General features: G+C 35.1%; 1 protein-coding gene and 1 pseudogene across 1 annotated transcript; both read right to left on the bottom strand.

The window, feature by feature from the left end:
• Nucleotides 1-675: 675 nt before the first annotated feature.
• On the bottom strand, nt 676-3,931 carry LOC116114776 (leucine-rich repeat extensin-like protein 3). Its single transcript, XM_031400913.1, has one exon. It carries the CDS (start codon nt 3,563-3,565, stop codon nt 1,292-1,294), a length of 2,274 nt encoding a protein of 757 aa, XP_031256773.1. The 5' UTR covers nt 3,566-3,931; the 3' UTR covers nt 676-1,291.
• A 7,169-nt stretch (nt 3,932-11,100) lies between these two features.
• On the bottom strand, nt 11,101-16,311 carry LOC116114822 (annotated as a pseudogene).
• Nucleotides 16,312-17,579: the final 1,268 nt, after the last annotated feature.

The following is a 17,579-nucleotide window of genomic DNA, read 5'->3' as shown; positions in this document are numbered from 1 at the left end:
TTTAAAATTGAATAATTTATGCACGGATTACTGAGCGTCCCCCATGCCGGATGGTTAATTATTGAAAAGGAGGTTCAAAAGAAAGATACAAGTCCACAAGGATCACAACCATTAGAAAAGAAAAAGAAAAAAAGCACTCGGGAAGAACTTGGATTTGAAGATTCATGAAGGAAATAATCTGAGAGGGTAAAAATCAGTTGTGGGGAAACTGACATGTTTTGCAGACTTTTCACAAGAAAAATATTGAATTGAAGGAACAACAGTCAACAGCACCAGCCAACTGCATGCATTTATCTCATAAAACTGAAAGAGACTTATAAGCTGACTACACTTTTTGAAGCTTTTGATGAAGAATAGCAGGGCAGGATCAACATTTCCACATTCCAATGAAAGAGAGAGAGAGAGAGTGTGTGTGTGTGTGTGTATGAGCGTGAGGTATACACTAGACAGTAAACAGGTTTGAATTCAAAAACCTAAATTAGTGGGAGCACATGATACCAATCCCACCAAATATTTTTAATCAAATGAAGGGGGGAATTGAATCCCTCGATCGAAACTTTGGGACTTGGAAGAAACCAAAACAACCAGAGGCACACCAATAATAATAATAACAGTTTCCATGTATAAGCTCTGGAAAGTTATTGTTTAGTGTCAAGACATGGAGAAACAAATGGATTAATTATACAGAGATCCATTATCTGAATTGACACCATAATAATCAATATACAAATATGGATTCACAAGTAAGAAAGAAAAACTGAGAATATAAGGAATGAGAAGAATTCTGAAATCAAATACAAGTAAAATGTTCATGATTATACTATAAAATGGAAAAGAAAGCAAAAGTATGATAGTTAAAAAGAAGAAGAAGAAGAGATAATAACAATAAAAAACCCACAAACCAAAGCCATCACGAACACCAGCAAAGCAATCTGTAAGCTGTGATGATAATGGTCACCAATTCATCCCTATACATACACTTTCTCTGGAACCTAAAACTCTTTCTCTGCCATTTTTATTTCACAACTCAAATATTCATAACAATTCAAATAAATATGGAGAGACTTTCTCCTCTTACCTCTCTCTATTCTTTTCTTTTTCACCTCTTCGGGATCACTCAATTCCAATAACTGCACAAAACTATTTTTAATCTCCAATTTCAATCTCTTTATTTTTCTTCCTCCACAGAGCGACGAGAATTGCCCAACCAGAAGAGGATAATAAAGCCGTACTCCGTAACTAATGTTTGTGTAGTTGATGAAAGGTTAGAGGACGAAAATTCTCAAAAGAATCAATAGAAGGGTGGTGGCGGAGGCGAAGCGTAAGAGACTCCAATCACTGGCGGCAATGGCCCTTCATATACTGGGGTAGGAGGTGGCGGTGATGGAGATGGTGGTGGGTTTTCACATGGAACTGGCGGTGGCGGCGATGGTGGTGGTGGTGAATTGTAATGAACTGGTGGTGGAGGTGAACTGTAATGTGGTGGTGGTGGTGAATGGTGATGAACTGGTGGGGGAGGTGAGCTGTAATGAACCGGTGGTGGAGGTGAACTGTAGTGAACTGGCGGTGGTGGTGGTGAACTGTAGTGAACTGGTGGAGGTGGTGAAGCATAGACTACAGGTGGTGGTGGTGGAGATGGTGATGGTGGTGGCTTGTAATGAATTGGTGGTGGCGGCGTTGGCGATGGTGGCGGCGGCGGTGGTGAATATTCAGCACATGGGGGTGGTGGAGGTGGAGGTGGTTCTATACAAGGTGGTGGAGATGGTGGTGGCGGTGAATGGACTGGTGGAGGAGGTGGAGGAGGTGGAGGTGATAAGTATGGATAAACAGGAGGTGGTGGTGAATGTGGTGGTGGTGGAGGTGAGTGTGGTGGTGGAGGAGGTGAGTGTTGTGGCGGAGGTGGTGAGCTATAAATATAAGGGGTTGGTGGTGGTGGAGAGAATAATGGAGGTGGAGGTGAATTTGGTGGAGGCGGTGGTGGTGAACGGACACATGGGGGCAATGGTGATGGTGGCGGAGGAGGAGGTGATGAGTAAACTGGTGGAGGAGGTGGTGGTGGCGGTGAGTAAACTGGTGGTGGAGGTGAAGGAGGAGGCGGTGGTGAATAAACTGGCGGGGGTGGTGGAGGAGGTGAAGGAGGCGGCGGTGGGGGAGAGTAAACTGGTGGTGGGGGCGAAAGAGGTGGAGGTGGTGGTGAGTAAACTGGGGGAGGAGGTGAAGAAGGTGGTGGTGGTGGTGGTGGTGGTGGAGAGGAAACTGGGGGTGGAGGTGAGGGAACCACAACAGGAGGAGAAGGAACCGGCATTGGTGGTGAAGGGGGAGGTGGAGGTGGCAAAGAAGGAACAAAAGGTTTACATCTAAACGAAGAACAATCCACACGTTTAGACAAGAACGACTTACATTGCGCTGCCGACCTCTGTACCGGCCTAGACGGTAAGCAATTCCTTCTATCATCAAACGACTGTAAACTCAAGCAAACCGGCGGTTCTCCAGTGAAGAAATTGTAAGAGAAGGTAAAGTTCTGCAAATTTGGCAACTGACAAATGCTTTTTGGAATGCTTCCAGAAAGCATATTGTGAGCCACATTGAGTTGCTCAAGACTCAACATTCCTCCAATTGTGTTTGGCAAAGGACCCATAAGCTCATTATAACTCACATCAAAAACCGTCAAATTCTTGAGCATCCCTATCTCCTGTGGCAAACAAGACCTTAACCCATTATTCATGAGAATAATTTCATTCAGTCTCGACATGTTACCAAGACTTGAAGGCACACAGCCGTGGAATTTGTTGTTGGCCAGGACGATTACTGAAACTGGGGAGTTTCCGAAATTGTCCGGGATTTCAAATCTGAAACGATTGCTGTTGATAAAGATAGCATCTAAATCTTTGTCAAAAAGCTCCTTAGGTACAGTGCCTTCAAATTCGTTGAATCTGAGATCCAGGAACTTGAGTTGAGGCAGCTTGAGAACTACATTTGGGAACTTACCGGCAAACCTGTTGTTGCTAAGATCCAGCTCATACAGTAATTTGAGGTTTTGAAACTTGTGAGGAACAGTACCGCAAAACCTATTGGAGTTGATGTGAAACAATGCAAGATCAGAAAGAAGACCTAACTCTTCAGGCAAATACCCAGCGATATCACCATGGTTAAGATCAATGCCGGCAACAGTTCGGATGGTCTTATTATCAGGGGCACGGGCACAGTAAACTACAGTGTAGTTGCAGACATCAGATCCAACCCAATCTGCAGTTAAATTGAAAGGATCAGAGAGAATAGCTTCTTTCCAAGCTTGTAATGCTATATAAGCATTTTTTATTCTCGAGTTTTCAAAAACAAGAGAAGGGTCTACAGTGACTCTCTCCCCTCTGTCACCAAACTCGTCCCTGTAGTAGAGGAGCTGGCGGTGTTTGATGTACTGCGCTTCTGCATCAGTGAGGCCTCCATGGGTTGTAATGGGCAGCTGGTCAGCAGAGCAACAACACACTAGTGTGCTGAGAAAGAAGGCAATGAGAAGTGAGAAATGAAAAGAAGAGTGAAGATTGAAATGAGTCTTCTTCTTCATCTCACATGAGACATCTGATTTACAAAATGCCACTTTTTTGTTTTCTTAAGCTCTTGGTATTCCTAATTCCGAAGCTGAGACTGCAAAACAAATGCTGGCCTTGAGATCTGAGGCAAAACGTGGGGGAGAGGAAAGGGTTTGGATTTGAGAGGAGAGGAGAGAGAAAGAAGGTGAGGAGAAGAGGAATGTGAGTGAGGGGTTTTTTCTAGGGATTTTGGAGATATGTGTGTGAGAAGTAATACATCAAGAGACAGCTAAATCACAGCTCAAAGCCCACCAGATTCTCTCTCCTTTTATTTTATGTAAATCTCTCTCTCTCTCTCTTGACAAGTTAGACTTTATTCTTTTTGAATCAAATTCTCTCAATTAAGCACTACAAGTTGAAGTTTCGAAGAACCCCTATACCCCCCCTATATATATATATATATAAAATACTATTAATTATAATACAGTATTAAATTATAACATTTATTTTTTTTTTTTAATTAATCAAGTCGTTACAACTTAATAATTCAAAGTTGTTAAAGATGAGTCGGTGTTCTGGATTCCGGCGAGGGTTGACCTGAATTTTTTTGATATGCAATTTAAACACAGATTAATATATAATTAATTTCCTAAATGCTGATTGGTTGACATCACGAGATCATTTATGAAAAATAGTATTTCAATTTCACGAGATTTTTATTACTTAGGTGGTGGACCTGGAGAGTGGACGAAGGCATGCATCCACTTTTAAGCCGGGTGGTGGAGTTGTTTTTGTTTGTTTTGATGGTCTCTTGTCAAATCATATTTTAGTTCTAGTAACCTTTTTTGTGAAATGACATTATTGGCCTTATGCGTTTTCATTTCTCGGTGGCACAGCGGCAGATCAACAACACATACTGTTGGCTTTTTATACCTTGGCCCTTTTTCTTCAATTTCCCAATTTTATTAAATTGATTATAAGTAGAAGAAATGTAACTGCATTAAATAGGTGCCACCTAACTGAAGTTCATTCATTACAATGAGAATANGGTGGTGGAGTTGTTTTTGTTTGTTTTGATGGTCTCTTGTCAAATCATATTTTACTTCTAGTAACGTTTTTTGTGAAATGACATTATTGGCCTTATGCGTTTTCATTTCTCGGTGGCACAGCGGCAGATCAACAACACATACTGTTGGCTTTTTATACCTTGGCCCTTTTTCTTCAATTTCCCAATTTTATTAAATTGATTATAAGTAAAAGAAATGTTACTGCATTAAATAGGTGCCACCTAACTGAAGTTCATTCATTACAATGAGAATAGGTCACATTCACCACAACAACAACTCCTCCAACTTTAATTTTTATAATAAGTTATTTTTGGTTATTAGTGTTAAGTGTTTTTTCGCTGGATTCAATTCCTGTGCAATAACTAAATGAAAAAACGACAGTTTGAAAATTAATTAGGCAATGGGATAACATATCTTAACGTAATTAAAACATACGTTACATCTACAAATCTCTGAAACAGCAATTAAGAGACAGTAAAGTTATGTGATGCATGCATGCATGTTCCAGTCCATTTCATCACCATCATAATCAACATCATCATCCTGCATTACTATTAGTGTATAAATACAATTTAATAGTGCCGTTTGGCGCAGGGGTTAAGTGGACCCTAGCGTTTCCACCTCAAGTGTCCGATGTATAGAAAACGACATCAACCAAAGTGGGCCCCACGTGTCACGTCCTACACGGCTGGATCGTCGGCGCTCAAGAAGGACCCCACTCTTGAGCTCTCATGAGGTGCACCGCGTCCGCGTCCTCGTAACGCGTCAACGCACGCTCGCTCGCCACCACATATAGCATCATATTCATGGCTAACACATGGTTTATTTGACTAAATTGCCCCTTTTCTTGATCAAACAACAGCCAACCACATGGTTTATTTGACTAAAATGCCCCTTTCTTAATTAAACAACAGTTAACCACCGTTAACGCGCTTTCGCTTACTTGTGATGCTTGGCTGACGCTGATGGAACTCTCCAATTTGAAACTGCTTCGTTGTGATCCGTTAGATTTATAAATATTTTTGTTCGTAATAAAGCACAAGTTTTGCTTTGTTTTTCTTTTTGGAAATATATTAATCGGGTCACCGATATAGACAATGACATGTGGCCGAAATAACTAATATTTTAAGCTTTTGAAATCCCTCACCAAATCAATCCAATTGAATTATTAGTTCAAGTTTTATTTTTATATTATCATACTACCCTAAATTGATTCTAGCTCTCTCATAATTTCTACATATTAAACAAGTAATAATGGGTTTTAGAGATTTAAGTAATAATGTTGAAATGGAATGTCTTAATTTTATTTAGTCAACTATTTATATATCATATGAAATTGATAACTATTTTATGAGATAAAAAATCAATAAAGATATGTTCATAATTTATAATTTTCTCTCAAAATTTCGATGTAATCGTTTGTAATTTGTTAACTTATATTTGAACAGGTGAAATATACTTTAAGTTAACTAATTATGAATTATCATGTCGAAATTATAAGAGAAAAAAAAATTATATAATTAAATTGTAAGTATAATATTATTCATAAAATTTAATAAACTTTATTACTATTACTTTCTAGAGAGAATAATTATTTCAACACGATGCCAAAGATTTTTCTTCCATCACATAATAGAAGTCATAAACATCCATGGCATCAATTTGAATTAAACGGTCAAAATCAAATAACTACAATCAACTTCTCCATGATTATGTTCTAATGTGTGCCACTCAATATATCGCACTGAGATAATTCTATCATATTAATAAGGTGACAAAATTAAAAAGCATCGACTACTGCTATTTAAATCAACGGTTAAATTAGGACAATAATTGTGCATTATCTTAAATTTTATGACGCATATATTGCATTAATATAAGTTCAATGCAACGTATATCATTGCTATTTCACATCTATAAAACGGTTGTTTTACCTTTTTAATACCGTTCAAATTTAGACAACAATTAGTCTGAATTCAACAACCATTGGGTAGTTTAATAGTAAAATAGTAAAAAATGATTTATTATTATCTCTCAAATTCAAGTTTTTTTGATGATAAAAGAGTAGAAGAGTGATCTAACATGGTAGTTTATCAAATTCGAGTTCTCACGACCTCTAATAGAGGTGATCACTGAAAATCTTATTCGATCGATAGTTTTAAAGTATCGAAGAATTAATTGAGATGCATATAAGCTAATTTAGACACCACTTTAAAAAAAAAAAATTCCAAATTAACATTAATTCATAGAATAACTAATTACGGCTTCGTTTGGTTGGATTTTGGGAATACTACTTTTAGTATTCCCAAAAAAGTTAAACAGTAAAATACCCAAAAACTCTCGGCTTCGTTTGGTTGGATTTTGGGAATACTACTTTTAGTATTCCCAAAAAAGTTAAACAGTAAAATACCCAAAAACTCACAATATTATTCAACTTTATTCAATATTTTTTAAACCCTCTAAATTTGTTAATTCAATTAAATACCCCTAAATATTTTTAATGTTTTTGTTACGACGACTCTGGCTACCCTCCGGCGGTGGTGGCCGGCTGTCCGTATTTGAGGGTGGATTGGGGGTATTTTTGTTAACTTTTAATGTTTTATTATAAGGGGTGTTTTGTAAAAAAATAAACATAGGGGGTATTTTACAATTTGTAAATCCTACATCGTAATACCCGTCCAATTCAACTTTTTTTTTAACTTTTTTCAAAAAACTTTTCCCAAAAACACAAAATTGTGAATCAAACGGACTCATAAAAAAAGCTTGGATAAAAATGATCACGCTGTTATTTAAATAAAAGTAATTTCTACACGCCACTTATGTTAATGGATGATAGGCCTAATATGAAGATGCGTGGGATCCACAGTCCACGTAGGATAGTAGAGCCATGCAAGCCCGACATTTGCCAGCCAACAAACCCAGCTGTGTTGCTGAGTCATGACACGTGTCTTCCACTAGTACATCCATCAACCATGTCGTCATTATTTTTTTTGTAATGACTGACGTGGCCAACGACTCTTCCTGGCCTCATGTCTTGATGACCAAGAAAATTTCAAACTTTACTGCCCGTATTTGTCAATCGTGTGAACAGACTTTTAAGTCAAATGAATTATTCTGTAGCCCGCGATGTATTCCACAAGTTTTGCATTACTTCAAACAGAAATGTTATCAATTTCTTTTTACATATGTATATTTTTTCATTTTTCTTACAATTTAAATAAATAAATAAATTACATAACAAATATACATAATTGTTCTAGTAGTTTATAGAGAATAGTTTATATATTTAATACTACTTGTACATTCTATTATGTTAGGTTAAAATATTACAATTTTTATTGTTTAATTAAGGATTAATTACATTGAATTTAAACAATTATTCAAAAAATAATTGGTTACAAATTGACATGGTATGTATGGTACAAATGAGATTGAAATATAATAATAAAATAATATGATAATAACGTAACCAACTTTTTTGATGAAGAAGCATTAGTTATGGTTAGTTTGAGGGGAAAAAATAATTAGAAGTCAAAATTAAGTACAATTATAAGATGTGGTATTTACAAAACACCTAAAGCTGACAAAGAAGGCGCATGTGCATTAATCTCCGTAAAATTAGGTCCAAATCCAAAGCGTTAACTTAAAATTCTTTTTCTGACTAAACAGGTAGACTAACGACAAATTGAATAGAGAGGTGCACACAACGTGTCAAAGTAAACTGGAAAAATAAAATATGAAGCCGAAAGAGTGAAAACGTAAACAATGGGAAACAGGGAAAGTGAAGTAAGGAAAAGAAAAAAATGGCGCAATTTCCGGATTCAAATTACCCATAATTCAAGACTTCCACCGTTCCATGGTTTTCTCGTTACATTTCGTCGGCAGCTTAATTGTATTTTATGTGGGGTAGCCCTTAGGATGTAGGTCCCATTGTCCACGCGGGTCAAGAACCGTAAATAAAAGTAAATCATATGACTTCCCAAAATGGAGCCCACGATTTAATAGAGTAATGGCGAACTCCGTTGCCGTAACGTGTTTAGTTTTGCTGTGCTGTTGAAAATCAACGCATACGGCTACGGCATGGTAAATTCGTAATACTGCCAAATGCCAAGTCTCAATCGTCTCTTTAGTTTTAGTTTTATAGGGAGCAGACGTCTCGATAAAATAGGAATGCTACACTCATAATTTTGACTTCTTTTTCATAATTTTATCGATGATTTTATAATTGAGTATTCGTAATTTATAAAATAAGAGTTTACATAAAATAATTATAAATTAATTAATTATGAGTTATTACGATAAATTTAAAATTTTTGAGAAGAGATTATTGTATAACATTTTCCTTCACAAAATTTCCTTACAAAATTTCCTCCATACAAGGATTTTGATAATACTAAATCAAACCCAAAATTAATCATTTTACTAATATATTTTTTCTAATTATATAAATTTTAGTTTTTTCTTCATTTTTTATTTTAAATTTATATAATATTATTTACACCAATTTTACATAAAATCAAACATTATTTAATTTTGTACAAGAAACTAGTTTTAAAAAACCTAAATTATTAAATTACTTACTTAAAAAAGAATAAAATAATAGAAACGAAAGTATAAAAGATAAATGACACTTTGAAACAATTTTCAAACTTCTTATTTTATTTTTAGATAGTTAAGATAAAGTTAAGAAATAAAAATTAAAAAGATTTTTGGACAATGGGTATTATATATCTCTTAATATTAAAAGAGGATAATATGGATGAGTAAACGATATTATATGATTGTGTACTTTTCTATTCAATAAAATCAAGTATTTATACAAGTCAACTTTGATCTTGTTTGGTAGAGTATAGTGTTTTATTATATTTATAGAGATTAGAGTTGTTAGACAATTGAAAGAGATAAGGCATGTGGTCCGTGGTCCCTAAATACAACTGTCAGTCATTGCGACTTGGTATTGAAGATAAGATGCTTTTCTGTTTCTGTTTTCATGTGATTCTCCAATTGGGCTTTTTTACTTTCCATACCCCATTCCCCAACTATTCTCTTTCCCTTGGGCACGTGAGAACAAAAGACTTGATTTTACTGAACCTACCTCTAACCGAAGTTGGATTCGCCATAAACGCGTATTTAGGCGAACCTTTATAGTAACCAACCCCCCACTCCATACACAACAGTAAAATGCCAACTCACTTCTTCCCCACTGCCTCTGCACTTGATCTTGTGACTCCATTTTCATATTTTTTTAATCATCTTCCTCTAAATTATCTTCAGAATCTCAAATGATTGGCCATGATTGCTATTATTTAACCAAATACACCATCTAACCATTTAAAATAACAAACCTAATATACCGAACCTGGAGATGGGTTGTGGACTTTGTCATCTCTAACAACAACAAAATAGACAATGCCGCTGCCTTAAACATCAGAAACTTCAGCAAATTATTTATAGTTTTCAATGTCCTTCATTCATGCATCAGGGGCTGGGAGCAACAAAAAACTTAAAACAGGTAATCCCAAAAGGAGGTGAAAAATTCCGTGAAAGTTAAAAGCCTATATTAAAAGCAAAATGCAAACATTAGGTCCCAGCTGTGAGACAGGTAAAGAATATGTCAAGGTTTTCATGAGAGAAATGAGCTGTTGAAACGATGGAACCCACTTACTAAATCTGGACCAACCCAAACTTATGGGCCATTCATTGACTTAACTCTGTGCAAATTTCAAGTACAAAAATTATCAGAGCCAGATCTTTTTCATGTGGGGTTAATGACTTTACAATACAAGGCTTTCTTCTTCTTCAAATGGAATCACCATAAAATATCAATCCACAACCAAGATAAAATACAGGATTCGATCGTTGTATGATTAAGCAAGCACGCAGTGGTGACCCCAGATGAAGATTTAACTACATGAACCACCAACAGCCACCTTTCAATTCCTTTATTGTTGTCAAATTTTTTTTTATGTTACTCTCAAGAAGGTTTAAATAAGGGTAACAATTAAGTGTAAATTAACCCTAAAATTTCCATGAAAAAACATCTATGATCGCATAGATTCTACTGAAAAAATGAAAAATAATTCTAGTGTATGACAGCCAGAACGCTGTATCGATGTGGCCCAGAAGGCTAAAAAAAGAAAAGAAAAGAGAATAATATTCCATCCTGTAACATCATTTGAAGTTTTGAACTTGGGCCTCCTCTAAAACAAAAATAGCAAATGTTATTCGGAATCAGCAAGAATGAATCAAAAAGGAAAAAAAAAAAAAAAAAAATTAAAGCAGAAAAGCAAGTCCAAGTTTCAAACTCAAAAGAAAGTTGTCAAAATTAAAGGAGAAAAAGCTGTAAACAAAGGGATTGTGACAAAAATGGTCACAACCAAATATATTGTTTGTGAGTTCCAAGATGAGTAGGGACAATATGATATGAACTGAGAAAATGCAGGATAGGCAAATGTGGTGGCTGAGAAATTTGATAATCTTTACCTTAAATATGACTTGATTTTTCAAGAATCAATGTTGTATTGTTTCTTCTGGTTGCTTTGTATTGACTTAACATTTTTATCCTGTGTTAGTATTCAAAAACCAGTATTTATCGTGAATCTTGATCTTGATGATAAATTTGATTGTACAAAAAGAAAGACAATTGGGAGTTGATTATTGATTACGAATTCAATACACTCTGACAAACTTAATAGTAAAGTGAAACAGTCAATTTTTGTTCTCCTCAACAACTTCAAAATTATTGATCACAATAATAAGTCAAGTATTTAAGTTGATGTAACCTGAAAAGAGTAATCTTTGTCAGATAACTCTTAAATTACTTCATCAATGCCTCACCTGCCACTCTTTAACTAAAGGTGATATTGCACGGCCCAAGTCAAACTATAAGCAATACCTTTAAATATAGTTGGGAACAATGATTTCTTCATGTTTTCCTCTACCTCGCACATAATCAAGTGATGAAAGATGTTGTAGCCAGCATGTGATCAAAACTTTCTAACATTATTTTATTTATTCAAAACAAAATAGTGACCCAGGATGGAAGAGTTTTGGTGCAGATCACAAACGATTTTGCACCAAAATTATGCTATTTGGGCCTAACTAGGTACATACCACCAAACTTACTTTTGAAGTCCTAGAGTTGAAATTAATACAACTCCATATTTTATTACTCTTTACAATATCCAATAAATTGGACCTCTAATTCCGGGCTATGGCAACACCTGGCCTGATCCATTTATTCACCACTATCACTACCACACACTAACCTTACTAGCAGCAGATATATCCGGTAATGTCCGGTTTCTGATCTCTTGTAAGTGAAAACCGACATGCCTCAACTGCATCTCAATAGACAAAAAAAAACGTTCTTTCCCATGATGTCTGTGAACTTTGACAATATCATTTTTTCCATTACATCAATCCTTGGATTTATTAGCGAAATCTGTTAAAAAAAAAAAAAAATTTACTAATTTTCCAAGTGTTCGATAAGGTGGATATTAATTAAGGCTTTTGAGAGGAATCCTAATACGCTTTGCTTCAAAATTCGGTTTTTTCAGAGAGGGATGAAATGCCTGTCATGTCTATGGACGAAACTCCTGCAAATTAACCACATCCATCTCATTGGATTCATTTGATGAATGAATCTTAATCTTTTGACATGGAAGAATAAATCCTACCTGACAAATCTAGCAACACATGCTCAATGGTATTCGATCCTGAATCGAACAGTTCTCTTCGCCCGAATCCATCTCAAAATCCTGCAAAAATTAACCAGAACAATTCAGATTTTGCTCTGTACATTAATTTTCTTTCCACCAAAACACACCCACACACCCAATTACCTCTCTCTAAGTAATTGCAGTTTGCAAAGTAAATAGGGGAACCCAATTGTAGAACTAGGATCCCTGAAATCAGGATTGAACCAGGATACTGCTCATGTCTCTGTATAGTTCCGAGTCTGGAATTTTTCCAAGCTTGCAAGTAGCTGCCTAGCCACATATAAAGTGCCCTGAAAGAGCTAGCCCGACCTGGAATGAAAGGATTTTATTTTTGAATATACTTATATGGATCGGTGATCCTATTGACGAGTTTTATTGAAGTTTCTGAAGAAATCCTTACGGATAGCAGGAGGCCAACATCCATGGATATAAAGTGACACCAAGAAGCAAACCATGCAAATGCAGAATCTAGCTTGTCAACTTTAAAAAGGTGAATAGCCTCATCATAGTCAATAAGTCCAAGCATTGCGGACATGATAATGGCGGAAGAGCAACAAGAGGAGTAACTAAGACAGAGCCAAGAACAGGAGTACAAGCATCATGAATATTGCCATTACAATGTTTGACATTGCAGTCTTACAGCCCGAATTGAAATTCCCAGCCGTCTTCGAAAATGGTCCTGAAAATTATGCACACACCTGTATACTCAATAATTACTACAATCCACGGTGTGTTTGTTTTCTATTTTGCCCTACCTATTCCTATCATTTCCAAAATACACATTTGTTTTTTCTGAAAATATATTATATTTTATTCAATTTTGTAAACCTTAAGTTTTTAATTTAATAAACACCCCCAAAAAAGTTTAAAATTAACAAAAACACACCACCCACATTTGCAGATTCCAACCACAACTTGAGCTGGTTGGAATTTGGTATAATGGCACTACCAGCTGATTTGGCCGTAGTGTGCCGATATAGCCTATTCACCAGATCCACCGTGGATTGACGCGAAAAAGCTATTCTACGCCAAAGATCACCGTTGATGACTAGATCTTTGGTCCTCTGAGTCATCAACGACGACTAGATCTTCCCTTTTTGGCACAAATCCAAGTGCTCTGGGTAGAAAGGCCATCTCGGCGCACGACCGATCAGATCCTGTTGGCTATGTTGATACATGACTCTACCACCCTCCGACGGGGTGTTGGTCTGTCTGTATTTAATGGGTGAGTGGGGGTGTTTTTATAATTTTTAATTTTTTATTACAGGGGTTAGAATAACAAATTAGGGGAGTTTTTTGAATTTTTAAATCATACCTTGTTATACACTTAACTCTTTTTTCAAAATACTTCAAATATAAAACAATGCACATATAAAAAAAGAAATAAATTAATTTGTATATACCAGTCGTCAAGTAGCATGAAGTGAACGACCAATAATGTTCATGAGACCGAAAGCTACCATCTCTTTATTCCCATCAATTTGCTCATTTTTCAAATGGCAAAGCTTCTTCCTATTGCTATTCCTTCCTGATTGCATTATTTTGAATATTTATAAAATTCTACAACTTAATTAACGAAAATAGAGAAGAGAGTTACTTGAAAAAGTAAAAGATATTTTCATACGTTTATGTATAAAGCAGGAAAGTTTTCTTACCGCCAGGGCACAAACCCTGTAATGATCCCAGCTTTCAAAGTAAAGGGCAGATACTCAGGGTCAAAGTTTACAAGTGAAGGAAGAAGGATTCAACCCTCTTTTCAGATTACCCACTGACACAGGGACAAGCACATATATAAATAATTTTATTGAATTCTTTCATTTTTATTTATATAATTTTAGAAGTTCATAGTCATTGTTTTTTTCTGGGAATTGTCTTGATGTAGGCAACTAAGCTAAACAGTTTTATTTTAATTATTAAGCTAATTAAATCGTTGAATAAAATTTAATATTTTAATAACTTTTAAATTATTATTAAGGGAACTCATTATAGTCCTTTCCTTTCTCTTTCTTGCTTCACTTTCACTTATCCTTTTCATATATCCAGAGAGGACTTTTCCTTATCTTATGAGAAATATATTATAGGATGATGTGATAAATATGTTATTTTGTCATAATCAATATGGGTTGACACATAAAAAGTCATATAAGTTTATTTTAAAATTTAAGTGGTTTTTAGTTAAAATCCCACTCAAAAGTAATAAAGTTTCAAAGTAAAAGAAATTACTGCACAGTATCCCGCAGGAGCTAAAAAGATGCACTTACAATTTGGATTCCAAAACCTCGGCCTTTGCCAAATAAGCGAAAAGACAGCCAACTATGACAGATATAGGAGCGATTGCTGATACCCAAAATGTTTTGTTTCTTTGCCTCTGTAATTAATTTTACAATTGGAAAAAAATTAGATATTTTGAAATTTACTTAAACCATATAGTTAGAGAATGATGATGATAGGCGAGTCAAGCGGCAATCAAGGGAATTACCAGGAACCTTGTGAATTGGAGGAAAGCTAGGAAGATTATACCTACAACAGCGCACTCCCACTTCCACTGTATATTGCAACAAACTAACTCATCATTTTCATTACTTTAGCTTTCCACTCACTTAATGTGCATATACTTTAATACTTTAATATTCAAAAGAGAATGATATGTGTTGAATGAGATAAGATGCATAAATATCCAAAAGAATGACCTGTGTTGAAGTAGATAGATGCATATGAATTATAAGAGATTCATATTAGCTAATACTGCAATGTATAGCAAAAAGCAGATTTAAGAAATAAAGATCATGAATTTTGACGTTAAATTTTCATTGTCTGATATAATCAAAATATTTCATCCTTGAAAAGAAAGTGAAAAATGTGTATATTTTTTACTTTAATTTTGATCCAACGCACCTCTTTCTATTTAAGACTGCATGCAAGACGCTAATCACATCGGTCTTATGAGTAAAAGTTTTCATGCCAGGAGGCTTTCAATGCTGCAAGCAGATAATTATAGCGGTGCCTCCCATGAAACCAGTGATGGTGGAATGTGATAAGAATCTACTATGATCCCAAGCCTGCATAGATTAGTCGGTCATTATGATTTTGATTAATTTACGATGAAGTAAAGATACAGATATGTAGTAGCTAGATTAATTCAATTAACTTAATTACCTTAGGAAACCTAAAGCTGTCTGCAAAATGCCCGTGAAGAAGGTTGCTGTGAAAACCAAGTGAAGGTACAAGGTAGGATCTTCTTTAGCTGTTACCTTTCGTTCAATTGTTTCAGATATAAGCAGGGAGCATGCTGCTACGTTCCCACTGCAAGGTGCTTTGAGCTCCCGAAAATGGCATATATAAGGGGCGGAACAAAGCTCGAATCTGCAACACCAGCCCATCTATGATTATGCCTCTACCGAGGTAGAATTACTTATATATAATCTAAGTAATACATTTTATTTACTCTGATACATTAATCTATGCATTATAAACCATACACACAAATTAAAATCTCATAACGTTCATCCTTTTATTTGGTTTGGAATTTCTAACCTGTCATCATCTACCTTTATATTCTGAAATTGCACCAAATCTACTACATATTTGGTGCAAGTCATTATCTCGGTAAATCTCACCCATTAATATCGATCTTATGATTAACTAGCAGCGGGGCGATGAAAAAAGAAAGAAAAAAATTGAGAAGAAGCTTACAGAGGCCGATGATCGGAGGAAGTCGGCGAGTTTCGCTAGCTGATCCCTTGAGGGATGGCAAGGCTGGTAATGGTATGCCGGCGAGGACATCATACCTGAACATTTTGAAATATATGTAGATATCCATTCGAAATTGGAGAAGTACTGTAGAGCTTTCCTGGCTCTGAGACTTGGTTTTTCATTTTTAAACTGTGCGAATGGATCATCTGGGAAGAGGGTTTCTTTGCATTTAGATTTAAACGTAGTCACAAACTTTCTAGGGTCACCGAAATTCACCTTGTGGGTTGAATCGTCACGCCATTATTAAATAACTGGGATAGGAATATCATTCAATTGGGAGGCTCCCTAAAGAATTTCGAGAGCGGCAACCCTTTTTATATGAATCAACTTAATGAAGTTGACGTAGAAATAAAAAAAAAAATATTTAATATTGGATTAGAGGAATTTAGATGTCACGTTTGCAATTTATATCTTATAAATATGCCACTGTAATTTTTAATATTACACTAAAGCCTCTTAAACCACACCCCCATATGTTGAGAATATACACAGTTTGTGAAGATTTACAATACCGAATAAACTTAATTACCCCCTGTTCGTATAATAATGTTCTTATGGTTTCCATATTTGCCAAGATTAGGAGAAAAGCAAATCTATTGTGCTCTTTAAAGCCAAAAAGGGTTATTTCAACTAGATCATAATATGTATGATACTGGCTTACAGTAATAGAAATCTCATTTGGTTTTACGATACTTTAACATTATGGGGCCATTAGTTTATCATTTTAAACAAACTAAGATTCTAAATAATATAACCTATCCCTAACTACGGATAACCTTAGTCATCCATAATCCATTTAATAGAGGATTGATTGCATGTCACCAATAATACTCCTTTATAAACTTTTGTGTTGAATATGTATGAAATGAAAATATTTGATTATTTCATTCTATTGTATTTTGATATATTATATTTCCTTTATTACAAAGATTGCTCATTATTGTAATATTTTATATCTTTATATTTATCACACTTTTATATAATAATGTATATATATTTACATACAATTTACAACAACTCAATACAATTAATTGAATCTTTCAAACACTATCGGGCATATTCGACCCTTTTAGTTATTCTCTTTCTCTCTTAAAGATATCTCTTACATATTTGATTTTCTTAATTATCTTTTTGTCTTCTCAATTCTGACTGTATAGATTTCTCTCTCAATTTTAACAGTAACAACTAGATATATAAGTTAACATATTTATCAAAGTTGATAAGACATATATATAATATGTGTCATATTCCAAATTATACCATCTATAGATGTATTATTCTGAATCTCAAGTCTTTTGCCTATGATATATATTGCTTCTCTGGTATCGAAGATATCAAATCATTTTAATATACAAAATGATACAATCTCTCGCACATACCCATGGAATACATGGTTATTCTCTTGGAACCGGTATGATATTTATATTTTGTTCAAATTACATTTTCGATAGCGAAGGCACCGTTGCATGGCTACATTCAATGCATTGAGCTTGTGCATGTATCTAAAT

Source organism: Pistacia vera, unplaced genomic scaffold (assembly GCF_008641045.1).
Source record: "Pistacia vera cultivar Batoury unplaced genomic scaffold, PisVer_v2 Contig723, whole genome shotgun sequence".
NCBI classification, from domain to species: Eukaryota; Viridiplantae; Streptophyta; class Magnoliopsida; order Sapindales; family Anacardiaceae; genus Pistacia; species Pistacia vera.
This window is presented reverse-complemented; position numbering and strand designations above follow the sequence as displayed.